Source organism: Candoia aspera, chromosome 2 (assembly GCF_035149785.1).
Source record: "Candoia aspera isolate rCanAsp1 chromosome 2, rCanAsp1.hap2, whole genome shotgun sequence".
In the NCBI taxonomy this organism is placed as follows: domain Eukaryota; kingdom Metazoa; phylum Chordata; class Lepidosauria; order Squamata; family Boidae; genus Candoia; species Candoia aspera.
The window spans coordinates 101,539,304-101,558,136 of NC_086154.1; the positions used below are offsets into that span (position 1 = coordinate 101,539,304).

The 18,833-nt window shown below is 37.6% G+C and overlaps 1 protein-coding gene across 1 annotated transcript in view; it reads left to right on the forward strand.

Moving 5' to 3' along the window:
• The window catches only part of CFAP52 (cilia and flagella associated protein 52), a 35,781-nt gene extending 20,043 nt beyond the window's left edge, over nucleotides 1–15,738 (forward strand). The window contains exons 7-14 of the mRNA XM_063292597.1: nucleotides 4,945–5,045; nucleotides 5,848–6,018; nucleotides 11,851–11,999; nucleotides 12,509–12,654; nucleotides 13,009–13,160; nucleotides 13,768–13,870; nucleotides 14,093–14,204; nucleotides 15,252–15,738. Coding sequence (XP_063148667.1) covers nucleotides 4,945–5,045; nucleotides 5,848–6,018; nucleotides 11,851–11,999; nucleotides 12,509–12,654; nucleotides 13,009–13,160; nucleotides 13,768–13,870; nucleotides 14,093–14,204; nucleotides 15,252–15,427 — 1,110 coding nt within the window. The 3' untranslated portion in view covers nucleotides 15,428–15,738. The remainder of the gene's footprint in view (nucleotides 1–4,944; nucleotides 5,046–5,847; nucleotides 6,019–11,850; nucleotides 12,000–12,508; nucleotides 12,655–13,008; nucleotides 13,161–13,767; nucleotides 13,871–14,092; nucleotides 14,205–15,251) is intronic.
• The last annotated feature ends 3,095 nt before the right edge of the window (nucleotides 15,739–18,833 follow it).

Consider the following 18,833-nt stretch of genomic DNA (forward strand, 5'->3'; position numbering starts at 1 on the left):
CCCTGAATTAAAAACCCAAGACAGATTAGCTCAAATCATTACAGGCAAAGCCTTACTTTAAAGAAATAAATCGGGGAATTGGTATATTGAAAAACAACTTCAGCTTTATAACTGACCCTCCTTCCATGAAAATAGCAAGCACTGAATGAGGAGAAATTTAAATTGGCTTCTTAAATTTGTTATTCATCTATTCTGAGTCTCTTTCATAGCTGTTCCAGCTTATTTTTAGTATGACAAACTGCACTTATACACTGAAAAGAAACAAATGAAAGTAAGTAACTTCATTCCCCCAAATGCTACGTTTTCAATGCAAAAATGATTGAAATTGCTCAATCATAATTCTTATCTGGATGTTTTCATTCTCTGCAAAGAGATAGACAAGTAAGTCATTCATGATGCTCTACTCCTCAGATATTACATTGCAGTGGATCTAAAACCATTGGTAAGAGATGGATGTTGGATTTTATCTGCCATTTTTATAAGAAGTAACGTGGAAAGATCTACAAAAGACAGGTGTGAAAACTGATGCAAATCAACCCACAAACTCATATGCAGTGTTATTTATATCAATGTAGTATTATGTAACACTGCATATGATTTATAAGTGAATTTCTGTAAAGGCATGGAATATATTGTATAATGTTCAGTTGCTGGTTTAGGCATGGAGGTGTACCACTAAGGATTTCATGTAATTGGTTATTTCAAACTATACACTTCTAGAATTGGTAAAGTTTATTATATAAATTCCAAAAGCCTATCACCTAAAAATTATAGACGTTTGACTGTTTGCAAGTCAGTTGTTGGCTTTCATCCATCACTGAAAATTTGTTCTGATGATCTGAAAAGGACCACAGATGAGAGAACTAAAGCTATTCAGATATGTAATAGATTTCTTTTGCATCCCTAATGCTGAGTATAATCCACTTTTATTAAAATCATTGGGATTTTTATCATTTTATTAATGGGTTATAACACTAAGACAGTGGACTTTTTATTTAACATCACTACTTGAACTATTGTTAAACACAGATGAATGAGATTAAGTTTAATAATTGCTAGGTTTTTATACTGTATTGTGGTTAGCCACAATGTAGTTTGATTGCCAGTTGGGTTAATGGCTAAACCATGACTTTTATGGAAGTAAACTATAGTTTAGAATCATTACTGGTTTTGGTTTATAGACTATAATTGGGACTTAATGTCATTCAAACAAGACACATGGTTTACTTATAGTTTCTTGGCTTATTTCTGGTCTGGTTTTTTGTCACGCCCAAGCCTTTAGAGAACTGTGAAGCTAAAAAGAGAAAACCAACCAAGAATTGGTCAAACAAATGCTGATTATTTGGCTTGCTTCTGCCTTATTCAACACATCATGGCTAAAGAAACATAGCTTAGTACAATGTGTAAATGCAGAGTGTAAAGAAGTGTAGCGTTAACAGATTTTTTTACTTGTTGGTTTTGATGCCAATACAGCTCTGGAAACTATACCTTTTAAATTACTATTTAGTGTAAATCTAGTGATCACTAAAATCTTTGGAAATCAATTAAATAAAAGGGCATTCCTTTAAATACTGACTCCTTGCCTTAGTTACTCCCACAAAAAGGAAAGGATTGTGTGCTATGAAAAGAGGTTTATTGAGGTGTTTACATTTTGTTAAACCACTTGAGTGAAAGTAATTAGAATGGGATGCAGAGCTTCATTTTCCTGCAGGGAAATAAGTGAGCTTCGTTTTGCCTTGGAACATGTCTTTTGTAATCAGGATTTTCAAGGCTATGATTTCTTTGTGTAACAACTAAATAATAAAATAAGTGTCAGACCTTCCAGCAGCCTTTATGTTTAACTCACAAGGGGCACAGTAGGGTATAAAGCAAAACATTGCATCATGAATACAAGTTGCTGAGCATTATGAATAGAAAGTGGATTATATAGCTGCCAGTCTATTAGCAGTAATATATAGGACAACCTTGATAAGGAAGAAATAAGACTGAAATTAATCTGTTGGCAGCAATTTTTGTTGGGAAAAAAGATCGCTTAAATATATTTTTCAATGGAATCCGTAAAAATTGCTCCCAAGTTAATTTAAAATTGGTGTGTATGGATAGACAATTGTCCAGGACAGTTAAAGCCATATCTTCCATTTCCTAGCAGTGTAGTCAAAATCTGTCATGGGAGAACTTCTGAGTTTATCACCTGTCACATGCCAAAGCCATAAAGGTGTTTCAGACTCACTACTCTACTGTGCTGCAGTAGATGGAAATAGAGTTGATGGGTATTTGATAGCTAGAGATTTGTAAAGCATGGTTGATCCCCATAAGAAAGCTTTGTGTTTAAAAACAATCCTGCTCCTGGATAATTGCTGAAGGAGAGGACTGTTTCTCATCAGACTATTACCACAAAAGCAGACTTCCACCCTAATGCATGTAATCTCATGTGAACATGAACATCTGTTCATTTTAAAAAGGCATTTCCATAGTAGAATTTTTAATGGAAGACATCGTGCTTTACAGGCATCCCTTTGACGCAGTCCAACTCTGTTGTAGGTGGTCTTTTGAAATATAACTGGGCAGGTGATGTTTAAGTAGGCTGGGTAAAAGTGTTAAATGCAGTTGGAAAGAGCTGAAGGCCATTCATACAGCTAGCAGCATGGAACTTTACTGTTACATGTTTAGGTAGATTGCTATAGATTGCTAGATTTGTAGAAATAGCTTTAGATAGTTAAGGAATTCTGTTGCTGAAAATGGCTTGAAGTATCTATCAAAAAACTGAAGATGATCAGGAACGATGAAAGTTCATCTTGAGTGCTATTTGCTGAGACAAATCTGGAAATGACAATTGGAGGCATCTCAGAAACAAAATACTGAGATAAATTATTAAACTACCTTAGAAAATGGTTTTAAAAAGTATCTAATGTCAATGATCTTGCTCTATGTAAATAACTGTAACATGGACTTCTGTCATCATCTTCTACCTTTTCAATCTTCATTACTGTTCAATTCTATTCAAGCCCCATCTATTCAATTCCAAAAGCTAAAAAAAAAAGATAATGCTGTTAGTGTATTGTTGTAGTTTGTGCATATACTATCAAAGAGAGATGCCACACCTGCAAATGTTTGTGGACATATGATAGCACAGTATAGCTTTTACTACCTGTGCAGTGCATGTTTGGAGATGCATGCCACAGTACAAAATCAGCCGTCTTCAACCTCATATCCTGTTGGACTGCAACTTTCATCACCCTAAAGCTAGTGTGGACAAAGTGTTTGGGCTTGATGAACATATACTTCACGTTTGGAAGGTGCTAGTTTGGGGAAGACTAATAAACACATTTCTGCAAGAACTGGTGGGCACGTACAGGAGTGTTCCATTATCTTTAGCTCTCCTTTGTTACTTTCCTTATACACTAGCAGATTTATATATCTGATTCAGGTGAGGTAGAGAAATCGTTGAATCAATGGCTAGAACTGGGACCAGGAAACTGAAGCTTAATAAGATGGAGGTATTTGGGGTATGTGGGTCATTCAAGGAGCTAGTGTTCAAATTGTTTTGAATGGATTATGCTCCCTTTAAAATATTAAGGTTGCAGACTGGGAGCCCTCGGAGATTTAGATATTACAGAAAGTTCAAGCAGCACCAGATGAATAGAGCATCTTTTACCAGCTGCAGCCTCTTCTGGATATAGACTGGCCACTGTTATCTTCCACTGAGATACGTTCTCCAAGGTAGGGTTAAGACTCCTTTTTGGACAACTGTCCAGAAACTGTTGAGCTACAAAACTGCTAATTAGGGCCAGCTGATTAGAACAATCTTGCCAGGTCTAGATAGAAAAGGTCAGTGAGTTGCTCCTTACCTGTTACAGCTACACACAACTTGAAATCTAGACACTTTAAAGCCCATCTGTTCTCAGCCTGGCTATACATTGCAGTTCATCCTGATAGCTCTTCTCCATGTGCTTTTGTCATCCATGGTAAGGTCAGTGGAACATGGGAATAGGGTTTCCACAGTTATGGCATCACTTATGGAATTCCCCCCCTAGAAAGTTTATTGGCTCTTAATTTTGATTTTGTTTGAGATTAGGTTTGTATTTGTATGAACTGATAAAAAGTTTTATTCAACACTGGTTTTGTGGTATCAGAAACCTTAAAGCAGGGTGTCTAATTTTTGTCACTCCTTGCCTATTATAGCGCTCAGAAACATCCTGATCTGCGACCCTCCACAGAACTTTTCTGGAATGGGTTGCTGTAGGTGGGTGGCATTGGTGAAAACCAAGTGTTTCACCACACACAAGTACAAATGCTTTCCACTAGTACAAAATTATTGTTTGAAAGGACCCGTTGTATTTATTGGGTTTTTATAAGTCACTGTGTGAAGATTTGTGCCCTAAAAGTCAGCAGTGCATTAAAGGTAAAGCTCTAAACATCTTTCCTTATTTGATATCTTTAACTGCTTCTAAGATTGCTTAGTGCTAGTTTGTGTGTGCTCGAACATAACTAAAGGTGACATAAATATTCTTGAAATGTATCTCCATCCATCTGAAGGATAAAATAGGCTGGTACTCATGAAAATTCACGCCATATTGACTAATCTTTCAGTTGCTGTCCTTCAGCTACAGCCTGCAGCTAAGAAAGATGATTACTGTCCTGGGCTGTTAAATTAAATTTGTCTTAGAGAATAGGCAGAGATGCATGAAATTTGGTATGAAGTATACGCATGCTTAGCTTTGGGGAATGACAGATCTTTTGTATGACATTTTTGTACAGCAAGGTAATAAAAAAGTTAGCTAATCTCAATAGATTTGATAGAAGATTACTGATCAAACAATAATCTCAATTGCTTACATGTCATCTTGGCGGTCAAGACAAATACTGTATTGAATTAAGCTGTCAGTGCACACAAATACAGTGATTTGTTTAGCATGTAAGTATCTCCATCTTGCCTTCTCTTAGGGAGTCACAGCTTTGCTTTTGCTGAAGGTGGGTGACTTGGTCATTGGCACCGGAGCTGGACTTGTAGCCCTTTGCTCGGGATCCAAGTATAAAATCATCAAGTGAGTCTCTGAATTTTCTTGGGCAGGGGCATTATTGTGCACAAGGTACATACAATGAAGGGAGTGGGGTGGTGGTGGTTTGAGCCCATGGAGAGATCTGTAGGTGTATAAGCCACCTTATCCAAAGCCTTGATAGGCTTACGCTGACACACAAAAAGAAGAGAAGAATGGCATTCTCCTTCCTCCCTTCCCCGTTTTTTAAAAATGTCTCTCCCAGGGAAATTGTGCATAGTAGCTCCAGGGGTGGCATACATACATTCTCTTCCCCTGCCTCAAGTCAGAGACACGTGTGGGATCTAGAGCACATTTCAATCCCACTGGTAAGTGTGGGGGCTGATCTTTCCTGTGATACCTGAGACACTCTTCAACAGAGGATTGCCATTTTGGCAGCATACAGGGCAAAAATATGCCAAAGAGCACAGCATGGTATAATTGCTAATTTAATGTGATGGCTTTCAGCTCAAAAATTCATCTCTGAAGTACCAATTTAAAATGCACTGATGTTAATTGTACAATAAATAAAGCAATCTCAGTGAACAGATTATTTAAAATATTAGGAGTTATTTTCTGAGATGTCAAAATTATTTTTTTAATTCATGAAATAGCATTAATAAGAGAGGAGAAAATCCACACCATCATAAATACACTCTACCCTTTAGATTTCAAATATTTCTGGATTGCTGAGATTGGCTATCATTGAAGGGAGAACATTTGTGAAAAGAAAAAAAACCTAGAGCTTAGGAAGGATGACTCATTAGAAAGCCACTTATCTTTTGTGCAAAACCTTCATTTCGTTTTACAGAAAAGTTCAGTTGGAAGGTGCTGTCACGTCCATCACACCACGAGGCCAGGGCCACCAATTTTTTGTGGGCACAAACGAGTCGCAGATTTACCGATTCTCATATTCTGACTTTAAGGATGAGCTCATAGTCACCTGTCATAACGATGCTATCAATGATATAATTTTTCCATAGTAAGTATAACTCAAAGAATTTCTCCTGTTCAAATAGAAAAGGCACTGAATGTATTATAGACAAGCCTAGGTTTAAAACTTTTCATCTAGGTGGGTAAGGGTGTGCTTAAGTAAGCCTTCCCTCTAATTTATAAGACAAAAAAATTGGAATTAACGTAATCAGCTAGTGATCTTTAGCCGTTTGGGGACTCGAGCAATTTGGAAGATGCGAGAATCAGAGCAGTTAAGAGAATCTCTTGTGCTGTCTGCTGCTTCTGTAGATTCTCCACTTCTCAGTGGTTACAGTATCCTGCTTTTTGTATCTGCTCACATAAATTATGCCAGTAAAATACTCAGACCTGGCAGAACTTTGTACAGAACTGATATTGTACAAAGACTTACCCTTCCCTTTCCTTTTCATGATATTTGAACTGATGTCTGTAAGGAAGAAAATAAAACTCTTTTCCCAGGAGAAATATGAGTACATTTACTTAAAAGCCAGACGCAGTCTTCACATACGTGATTGGTGATCCCCCCCAATATTTTTGGAATCAAACTGGATTTCAGTACTCTGAGCTAAGTATGGTTTATCAAAAAGCAAGGTGATCAGAAAATGAAATGCAGTGGATAATGAAGAAATGATTAGATATGGAGACAGAATATGAACCTGAAAAAGACGTTTGCATTTTCTGCTAGTCTTCTTCAATAAACCTCCCTTTAAAATCTGTTTTACTTCATGATTTCAAACATATTGAAGCATCGGCATGCTTCTGTTTTCTTACGTAAAATTTGACATATTCCTTGCACGATTACAGGTTCTACAAGTAGATCTATAGGCAGTGTTGAGAAATGTATGCATCCTTGTGTCTGGATCAATTTTTCTCTTGCGTGATCCCAAGAATGACTTGGAATATATCTTAAAACGTTTAGATGAAAATATTAAATTTTCTCATTTTTTTAAAACAGCATGTGAATGACGAACTGGCAGGCAGAACTGCACTATTTCTTAGAAAAGGTCTGCTTGCCATTGATTAAATCATCTAGATGCATTCTTGAGCTAGACTGGATCAGTTGATAGAAAAACAGCTCCCAAGTAGCTGAAACCTGCTCAGTTGGTTGGCATTTATTTATCGATACAACTTTTTTCTCGGTCTCCAGAATCAGCATAATCAGTGACTATCGCTGCCTTTAGGAGAATCCATCCCCATCAGTGGCAATACTATTTTTAAAAACACAACTGGCATTGCTACACTATATGCTATTTTAAGTTTCATTTTAATCAAAGTAGACAAGCAGATTACTATTTGCTGTCATTACCAAGACTATAACATTTTCTTGAAATGACGCTTTGCCTTTGGCTTCAAATCGAGTGTCAACTTGTAACGATCAGGTGTTATAGATCACACTTGTCTCCATGCCCTACCTTCCATACAATGTCAGGCAACTTAAATAAGTATCAAAAGCAACTTCAGGTCATCCTTGTTATTAGAACATACCATATAGGCAGATGTTCTATGTAATGAAGCAGATCTATGGATTTTACTGTAATTTAATCAAAATGTGTGATTGAGTTGATTGCTAATATTGAAAGACTAAGAGAGTAAACGATAGAAGGGTGATGAGAGGTTCTGTGAAACAGACAATTATTACATAGTACTGAAGACATAATTGTGGGGAAAACAGACATAAAACTAAACAAATTAACAGCAAGTGGAATACAGTGGCAAGTGGAATTAATGGCAAGTGGAATATGAAGACTGTTGTAAGTATCATTCGTTTGGCACTTAGGACAGTGCCAAACGAATGATACTTATGACAGTCCTCACATTTATGATGGCCGCAGCACCCCCACGGTCATGTAATCGCCATTTGCAACCTTCTTTGCTAGGTTCCTAGAAGCAAAGTCAATGGGGAGGCTGGCAGGAGGTCACAAATGGTGACTATGTGATGTCACACTTAATGATGGCACAGGATTTGCTTAATGATGGCAACTGGCAGTGCCGGAATTTCCGTTGCTAAGAGGTGCAGTTACACGGCATTGCGCTTTACAACTGTGTCACTTAGGGATGGAAATTCTGGTCCCAATTACTTTTGTTAAGTGAGGACTACCTATAAGGAAATATGATGTTGAAGCAGCTCGGAATACAGTGAAAGGAATTATTTTACAGAGTGCCACAGAAGTATGCAGAGTTATGCTAATGGAAAGTATGAAAAAGTGGAAATGCAGTAAAAGAGCCTGTGGATGAAGTGGATTACTGTTGCAAAAATTGAGACATGTATGTACAGAAAGAAAAAGTAGCAAAGATTGTAGTCTTAAGATTAAGGAGCAGTTAGAAGATGCAATGCAAATTTGATGAACATTAAGTTGTTCTGAAAGTGAGTGAAAAGGCTTAACAAAGGAGCCTCCAGCAGAGTAAATGGATTTAAAAAAAACAATGAAACGGTTTGGGATGAAACTGAGGTAAGAAAATGCTGGAAAAGTATTTTAGATGTTTGTATGGGAATGATAGTGATATGTTAAAGAGTGGAACTGAAACAAATACCAAAAACGTTAGTGTCCAAGGAAAAGAAGAAAAGGAAGTCATAAACGTCTAGAAAATATTGAAAAATGATAAGGTCATGGGTGTAGAGAGAGTAACTGCAGAAATGTTAAAATAGGGATATGGTTTGCTTATGGAATGGCTGTGAAAATTGTTTAATGCATGTGTAAAGTCTACATCTTTGCCTGGGAAGAATGCTGTGTTATTTCCACATACAAAGGCAAAGGTAGCAATAGTGGATGCAATTACTACAGGGAGGTTAGTGCGTTAAGTGTGTCCAGGGAGATTTTTGGCAGAATACTGATCAAAAAGATATGAGAGGTGACGATGAGTAAAATTTGAGGCATGCAATGCAGCTTTATGCTGGGCAGGGTGTGAAATACAGTGCATTTCACTGAGAAATGTGTGAATACAAGACAGAAACATTTATTATACATTTGCTGATGAGATAAAGCATAGAATAAAACGAATCGTTTTGAATTATCGAGTGTTTGCATTAACATGCAGTTGAAAATTGCTTGCTGAATACCGTATGGCAGTGTATGGTGGGAGCCAAACATGTTTGTCAAGTAAATGGAAAGCTTAGTGAATGGTTCAGCATTGACTAGAGAGTTGGGCACGGAACTATTTTTAGACATCATATAGCTTCATACGGTGAAAATAACGCATGGAGAAACATTAAAACTAGGAGTGCAATACTGATATTATTGAGGCTGGTGCTTGTGTGAAAGAAAAAGATAAGCTCTATTTAGGAAATAATACAGCAGTAGGAAAGGCTGAATTACTTAAGTTTGTCCACAGGTAAGAGCCTGTGGAGTGTTCTGCTTCATTATGGAGATAGACCAAGTCAGGTAAGTATCTGAATGCAGGTCAGAGTCAGAAGAGAAAAGAGAACTGAATTCAAAGAGGAAGGAAGTGATGAAATCCCTGAGAATATTGGTTTAACCAGTCGAAGGCATGTTACATAGAGGTTCCAAAGTAAGGCTTTTAGATAAGGAAAGAACATACAAGTGCAAAATCCCTCTTCTATCTCCACATCTATTGCCCCTAGTGATTAATAAGTTTAAAGATCCAGAAAGCCTGTGTATGCAAAGTTGAATTCTTAGTGTATGGTGTCCCCTTGATTGTTTAATGTATTTATGGACATTATATAAGGACTTGTGCTTGTGCTGAGGTTAGAGGTGGATAGGTTGGGAACATGAATGTGTAGTTTTGTATGCAGAATGTTAGTTGAGAACACAAATCATTTGTATCAAGTGTCAGATTGTATAATGTAGTAAGGAGTGTGGATTTGAAAACGATTTAACAGGGAAAATAGTGAATATTACACATTATACATACATGATGAAAAATGAGAACATGTAGATAAATGTATGTACCTTGGTAGAGTGATTGGTAAAAGTGGGAAATGTCAACATATGCAAAAGCAGTTGGTTGCGTGTGATTTGTTGCAAGGAATGAATGTCTAAAGCAACAGCAGCTGTGTATGAGCGTGTGCTTCTGCCCACTTTGTTACATAGCAGTGAGAACAGAATATATCAGGAGAAACTTGAATTAAGTGGAAATGGGTTACTGAAGATGTTTATATGATAAAACAAGAAGTGATAGGGTCTAGAATGATTCCGTACAGAAATGAGGTGACTAGTATGAAAGTATTATGTCGAGATAACTTGGTCATACAAAAAGAATGAATAAGGATCAGGGTTCTCAGGTTAGAGAGAATTAATGTGTCAACAGAAATAGGTCCCTCTCATATTCATGTTAAGTAGCCATTGACTTGGCAAGGCAGGAGAAAAAAACCACCTAGAATTTAAATTCTGAAGCACAGAACTGCAGACTTCGACTGCTATGTACTACAAGGGGCAAATCTTCTATGTGTATATGGCTTCATTCTTGTCTGTGATAAAGAGACTAATTTATCCAAATCACGTCTGAGAGCCCTCTGCAGAATAAGCCAATTCCTGAACTGGGTAAGTGTCTTCAGAGCTAAGATGTATTGCCTAGTGTAAAGCCTGATAGCTGGCGTGTTGTTTATAAGGGTAGAAAGATATGGAGAGAGACAGTGAATGGTGTTGGTGTAAATACATTTTTTCTTATCTCATGCTTCTAATTTCTTTTGCTTACTCTTTATTTTTTGCAAAACATTATGTAGCACAAAAGAGAATAGGAGGGCGGGTATGAATGTATGCATATTATTATTATACTATATACCAATGAAGGCTGCTTAACTCAAAGCTAAGATTAACATTTATTAAACTAAAAGGAGTATGGCATGGTTGGAAGTTAGGAAGATCTATCAGATAGCTATAGAGAACAGAATTACAGTGCCTTCAAACCTGGGTTTATAACAGTACTGAAACTCCGTATTGTAGAGGCTTTCAGTCTATGAAATTATTAGAATTAGAGGGATTGTCTGTTCTACAACTAACCTCAATGCAGTATTCCAGCAAATGGTTTTAGGTTTGGAAGACTGGGTAGAGAACGCGTTAAGCTGCTTTCCATGAAGGAACCATCCAAGTCTTTGTACTATTGTTCCAGGGTGCACCAGAACTGTCCATATCTAGCAGTACTCCAGCTTAATGGCTTTAGGCCCAGCTGGTCATGCCACCTAGAAAGGTAGAAAGTAACAATGAACATATTGTTTACTAGTGTACTGCACTTCCTGTAGGGAGTCCTGAAGATGACCTCGGTGAAACTATTCAGAAACTGGTATAAAAACAAAATATGCAGAAGCATGCCTTGAGCCCTGAAAAGAGAAAATATTAGGCAGAGACTCAGACTGGCTCCTCCCTGACTCCCTGGGGAGTAAGAGGGAGGGAAGGAGAAACACCGATTTGCAACATTCTGTTACTATAGCCTAACTCAATAACACCTAGTTCTAGCCTTCTTCTGGAGTCTGTTTCCTGATCAGGACACCTTCAAAAGGCTAACAGTTCCATATCTTTTCCCTCCTGGGGCAAGGATCAAAATGTGTGACATTTGCCTTGCTATTAATTTCTAAATTATTAGGAGAGTATGCTTTGGCTCCAAGTACACTAAAAGGAACCAGATTTCATTCCCCAGATTTAAATCAGGTTTAGAGCAGCTAATACATAATTATCAGTCGCTTTAAATATGATTATGAACCTCATGTTTTAGCTGGAGTCAAACTTCCAAGTTTCTTCTGAAAAGAATTTTCAAAAATTCTGGATAAAAATCAGGTTTTAGAGAATATGATCTAGTGGCTCTGTTGTAACATTAATATTCAGTTGTTGAGATTCAAGAATAAATTGCTAAGAAGTGTCTTCAAAGCTTTATTTTTTGCATCCTATAGTGGTACATCTGACTTGTTTGCCACATGTTCAAAGAGTGATATTCGTATATGGTATACACCTGAAAATAAGGAGCTGCTACGGATTACGGTCCCCAACATGACCTGTCACGCCATAGATTTCATGCGGGATGGCAAAAGCATCGTTTCAGGTGAAAGCATTTTGCAATGTCTGGCTTATTGAAGAATTGTATCAATCATGAGTTGTTCTCTCTTTTAAGTAGTTATTCTGTCACTAGCCAAACTATTAAGGCCAGTCCAGCATTTGCTACGTTCTTAGAGTACTACAAAATGGTTCAGCTGCATTAAGAGAAGATAAGGTTGCAGGACTGGGATGAACAACCAAATTGAACTCTAATTCTCAATTGCATAATCTGGCATCATGACAGAGTTAAGTAGAACTGATGAATCCCTGGTGGCTTACGCTGTACAGCTGTTGCTTTTTAACTAGAAATTGCTGAGGCTCACCTCATGATGGGAGATACAATATGCTCCATCCATCATCTACTTATTTCCTTAAAAGGAGTAGGTTCTCCAAGTCATCTGCTCTTGAATTGGAACAATCCTCTGTACTGACCACTAAGTTACAGAAATCGTATTTGGGGAAGGATAAAGAGGAGAGAGATGTTGGTCTTAGCAAACTCTTTTTATTTTTTGTTAGCTTGGAATGATGGAAAAATCCGTGCCTTCACCCCAGAAACTGGGCGGCTGATGTACGTCGTTGAAAATGCTCATAGTATGGGTGTGACAGCTGTGGCTACCACAAGTGACTGCAAAAGAATAATCAGCGGAGGTGGTGAAGGTCAGGTAAAGAGCTCCCAAACTTGATGCAGACTTCATCAACATGTATGTCTTTATGCTCTGAATATATTAAATGATAATTCAGCCATGGTAGACAGAACTTGAATATTGACTATTTATTATTAAACATATTGGTATGCTGCTGCAATCAAAAATAGCATTTGGTAGGTCACATAGACTAATACCAATTATAGCATTTTCTTTAAAAGTGAGTGCAAGAGATAGGTTACATGTTTAATTTAATTATTACTGTATGACAATAATTGATTTATCTTTATGTGTCTCAAATCCCAAAACCTATGAACTGCAAGATCCTTCAAATTTCATTTTAGCATGAATGCTAAATGATGTTTCTATTAGGTGAGAGTGTGGGAGGTCAGGAAGGAAACACGCAAGCTAGAAGAAGTAATGAAGGAGCACATTTCTGCTATTTCTTGCATCAAGATCAAGAAGAATAATGAGGAGTGTGTCACAGCCAGCACTGATGGAACATGTATTATCTGGGATCTTGTGTAAGGTCACTTTTGCATAGAACTATCGCTTAGCTATACTACTGTATTAAATCCTTTTTTCGCAGAGAGGATGACTGGACAGATGCCAGACTTGGGTATATTGTGTAACAAAAGCAGACAGTCCATATGCTTTCACATGTATTAGAAATTGTTGTTTATTCGTTCAGTCGCTTCTGACTCTTCGTGACTTCATGGACCAGCCCACGCCAGAGCTTCCTGTCAGTCGTCAACACCCCCAGCTCCCCCAGGGACGAGTCCATCACCTCTAGAATATCATCCATCCACCTTGCCCTTGGTCGGCCCCTCTTCCTTTTGCCCTCCACTGTATTAGAAATTACAGGCACTCAATTCTTTCCTTCATTACAGATCAGTAGTAAATACAAAATTGCTTTGGGTTAAGATATATTTCTGAATGCATCCATGCAGTTTTCCTAGTATGATAGGGAAATAGCTTGCCATTGCTGTGTTCCCAGATGTTCATTCAACTTAGATTAGGTTGTTTTTTGTTTGCTGAGGCAAAAATAGTTCCTAAAAAGCAGGAGTTAGCAGTGGGGGTATTTAGTTAAATGTAATAAAATGTAATTTCAGAAACTGATTTATTTCCTAGCCACTTCATGAGACGGCAGATGATATTAGCCAATACTTTATTCAAATGCGTATGCTATCACCCTGATGAACATCAGGTTATCACAAGTGGCACAGATAGGAAGGTAAGTGCATGAGGCAAAAGGAACCATTCATTCATTTTCTATCCTGCTGCAATCCAAGCAACTTTTGGCAGTCTGGAGTCTGTTGGAGTTGGATGGCTATAATAAATTTGAATAAATAATAACAAATCATGCCTAGTTGCATGACTCATACACACCATTTAATTACTGTAGAAAAGTAGTGTTCTATGACTTTTCTTTATTCACTTTTCCTCTGGATTCTAGATTGGTTACTGGGAAGTGTTTGATGGATCTCCAATCAGAGATTTAGAGGGCTCCCTGTCTGGGTCTATTAATGGGATGGATATTACAACAGATGGATTGTATTTTGTGACTGGTAAGTTTATTTATCCACCCTCCCATAATATTGAATATATTTTTTATCTCTCCCTACCTACAGAATTTCTCCTTCTCACATTCATAATTCTAACGTGCTGGCAAGATTGAGAGATATTGAGAGCTAGTTATCTTCAAAGGATGATACCAAGTGGTAAAATGGAGAAGAAATTGGAATTTAGCTTTGGAAAAAATGTGTGTGTGTGTGCACCTCTGTGGGTAGACCCTAAATTACTTCTGAAAGGAGAAACACACTAGATTATGCAAAAATGTTGGTTAGTTTATGGTTAGTATGTTGTGGGCTCAGTCATTATCTTAGCATATTGTGTGAACCAGGGCACCGCTTAAACCATAATTTTTTTGTTTTGGCATAGCATATTCTGTAAACCCAAACATTGAATACAAAGACACAACCCTTTTTAGTTGATCTCCAAGCAGGCCCACAACTAGGGTCTGTGTCACCCAGGGCAAACATGGATTCCGCGCCCATTTTGGTGCCCCCCCAGCGTGGTGCCCAGGGCACATGCCCCGCTTGCCCCTAGTTGCGGCCCTGTCTCCAAGATCCTCCAAGACTATCTATCTGTTCTATAGAATTGCTATTCTTTTTTATCCATAAAGCATGACATCTTAAATTCTATCTCCCAGTTCACACCCAACATATTTGTGCAAATTAATTACCACATATTGATTCTTATCTAGTGTGCAGGACTTTCCATGCAAAATTGGGGAAGGTATCTTCAATCCTGAAGGAACTGCAAGGTACAAAAGTTCTCCAGGGAATTAAAAATAGATTCCAGTTACTGGGGGTGGAAAAGTGAGTGGTAACAATAGGGTTTGAGGGTGCTTATTCATGGAATGCTGACTGACTTTTGAACAGCAAATATAATAGCAACAAGGAATGGAGGCCAAAGAAAAATTGTTGGCTGGCTGGAGTCCAAAACTGGAACCTGCTCTACCACGTCTTGCTGCTAACTGTAATTCTATGCCTGCTCCTAAAGCACAGCACTGGCAGTTTTACATAAAGTCTTCTTTCTCCTTTATACCACAGGAGGTGATGACCACCTAGTCAAAGTGTGGGATTATAATGAAGGTGAAGTGATTTCTGTTGGGATTGGCCATAGCGGCAGCATCACCCGCCTGAAGATCTGCCCTAACAATAAATTAATCGTGAGCGTGAGTGCTGATGGTGCTATCCTTCGCTGGAAATATCCTTGCACTCACTGATCCTTCAGAATATCTGCTATTTCTATTGTTCTGCTTTTTTAAGTCCACTTTTAAATAATTGTTGAGCTTGGTACTGTTTTTTAAAAGGCTTGTTGCTTTTAGGAAATCTATTAATTTGTCTGTTCATAAGTGAGTTAGTCTGAAAAACAAGCCTGTTTATTATTACCATTGTTTTTATTGGTTTCAATTATTTAAGTACATGGCATTTTGGTACATTTGTATTATGTTTATGATGTCTGCTGTCTGAAATGACAATTAACATACTTTGTCATGCCCCGTCCTTCACAATGAATTACATGTGGTGCAAATCTATTGTTCTGTGAGCATCCTTAATTCTCATTTACTGAAAAGGTAAAAGCCTTGGAATCGTAAAAGCTTTACATTTAGAACAGCTCTGAATATATACCAATGCAGTGCTTCAATGATTGGAATCCCAACAGTCTCTGTCAAGAGAAGAACACTGAAAAATTCCATATACTGAGTTAGATTTTTGGTACCATCGGCTGTAGTTCAACAGGAGTCTTTCACAGACCTACGAGCAGCCTTCTGCATGTAGTACATGTATTATATTGTACAACCCTTTCTCCAAGCAGGTGCCTATTATGTATTTCCCCTCATCTCCAAAAGAAAACTCCACTATTTTCTTTAGAAACCTCCTTCATTTATCAGTTATTATTACATTTATTTTAACTATTTAATTCAGAGATGGAACTAAATAGGGTAATGGAAAAACATGGCTTGCCATTGTTTGGAATACTTCACAACTCTTTTTTACCCTCTAACAGCATAGGTTTGTGCATGTTAATTCAAAAGTAAATCATATTGAGGGAAGATCTACTTTTAGATAAAGGGGTTCAGAACAGCAGTATAGATCTCCTAAACACTTTCAAACTGCACTTGTCTTTGGAGATATCTAGTAGCTGTTCTATTATTTTAGTAGTAATTTTATTAAAAATTACAATACATAAAAACTAATACAAACAAACAAAAAAAATATAAAAATAGAAGGTGCAGAAAAGAAAGAAAAAAATAGGAATATAGTAAAGAAAAAGAAATATATAAATGACTTCTCCCTTCATCACAAGTATAAACAATCTTAGTAACTTATCACCGCCTCTTAAAATACAACAAATGATCTCTTCTTCCCATACCCCATCTCTTGTGTGAAAGGCGAAAGGTCCCCTGTGCAAGCGCCGAGTCATGTCTGACCCTTTGGAGGGACACCGCTTTCACAACGTTTTCTTGGCAGACTATAGCGGGGTGGTTTGCCATTGCCTTCCCCAGTTGTCACTTTCCCCAGCAAGCTCGGTACTCGTTTTACCAACCTCGGAAGGATGGAAGGCTGAGTTGACCTGAGCCAGCTACCCGAGAGAGAATCCAGCTTCCGCTGGGATCAAACTTGGGTCAGGGGGAGAGTTCCGGTTGCAATACTGCCACCTACCACTCTGCACCACACGAGGCTCCCATCTCTTATCTATAAACAAATCCCTAAAGCATCATTATTTCAGTCCTGGTGTCAGCAAAAGTCCATTAAGGGTTACCAAAGATAACATATCTATTTTAACCTTGATCAAATAAACCAACTTTATATTCCTTCCTTTTATTTTCAACAATCTTGATCTTTAGTCCCTTCAAATAATGTCCTGGAACTTGATTTCTTTGCATTTTTTGTTTATCCCTTCTCAGAAAACTCTTCAAAGCTTTAACAAATCTCTTTTGTGAATCCAATATAGGAAGTTATCCAGGTCACTCTCTTGGTTTGTTATTTGTATATCCCTTTTAATTATTAAGACATCAGCCAGTTTCTTTTGTATGTCCAGTGAAGCATCTTTTGCCATATCATTCTTGTAGCCTGTCATTTTTAAATCCACTTTCAGATCAGTCTCAGTCTTGTCCAGTAAAACTTGTTCCTCTTTTATAACATCTTTTAAACACAGTCTGTCTATAGAGGCAGACACTCTTAAAATTAACTTCTGGGTCCATTGTTAAAAAATATCCTTCAATATATTGAATAGTTTGCTCCATTCTGTATTAGTAAGTCAAATTTAAGTGTTCTTCTCCTTTAATTGTAATCTTTAGTTCTTCTGGTTCCCTCTAGTGTCTGGCTTTCAAAGTCTTATCATTTTTTTAAAAAAAGAGAATTCAAACAAAAGCATTTTCCCACAGGAAGGATTCTTATAGTTAATTCCAAAATCTTATTTCAAATTCACCTGGGCCCTTAGTACATTTGTAACTTTCCAAAATCAAAGTTCTAACCACTCTTTTGTTGTTTATTCCAAAATAATTTTTTAAAGTCCTTAAACTTGTATTTAAAACTTCTTTTGCTAGGATTGAAGGAAATTCACCTGGTGCTGTAAAACTTGTTGATCCATAGGTTCTTAATAGCTGAAAAGCAGTTAACAAGCAATTTCCAAAAGTGGTTAGAAAAGGAAGCATGTGAACCCAGTGTCCTTTTGAAAGGCACCAACCACAGTTTGAGCAAAAAGATGGCGATTCCCTCATCTCCCAGAGCTCTAAACCTGCCGGAGACCACTGTTTTGCAATCTCCCTGTGAGAAGCAACTGTCTGGAACATTTGTGGGTGATCTCAAGTCCTCTCCTTATGCAGAGAGGAATTCTGAAGAGGCGGTCTACTTGCTGCCTCTTCATTCTGCCACAGTTGTCAGCTCCACTTTTAATGGATCCGTCTTCAGTTCACCATTTCTTCCCCAGAAGTCCAAGATATTTATTCTAAATGGAATATTAATAATGCATCTAGCCCTGTGTTTCAACTGATGCATATACAATTCCACTTCCAGTTGAAAAATGCTTTGTTTAGGAACCATTTTATTCTGCCATTTTGGACCCACAGAGTGAGAATTAATTCTGTTTCAAAAACTGCTGACCAGCAAAAACTAGTGAATGACTGTTAGAGGAATCCTGAGGGATTTGTCATTAACAAATTATCTAGATTTGAATATGGTACAAGGAGGGTGCTCAACAAATATGTCTTTGCTGAAGCAGAGATAGCAATATTATCTAGTGTAATGGTTGCCTATTCTAAAACACTGTCAGACTCATGAATTCAAAGATATCTGATTTATTAAAGAATAGTATGCAGGATCACAGAGAAAGCTGAGAATGATGAAAGCGCGCCAAATGCAAACTAAAAACCCTTGGTACAAACGAGATCCCTCCTCCCATAGAATCTTCCCAAGTCCACAATCCCAGGTGCTCCTAACGGTTTCTGATGGTCTGCGGGAAAAGGCCTTGAACAGAGAACATAACCCAAACACATTCCATTATAATGAACTCAGATACAGGTACAAGGTTTCACAGCAGCTCCCTCCCAAACAGAAACGCACGTTCATTGAAACAGTGAACATGACATCTAGGGCTTGGGTTCTCTTTCTTTCTCTCTTTTTCCT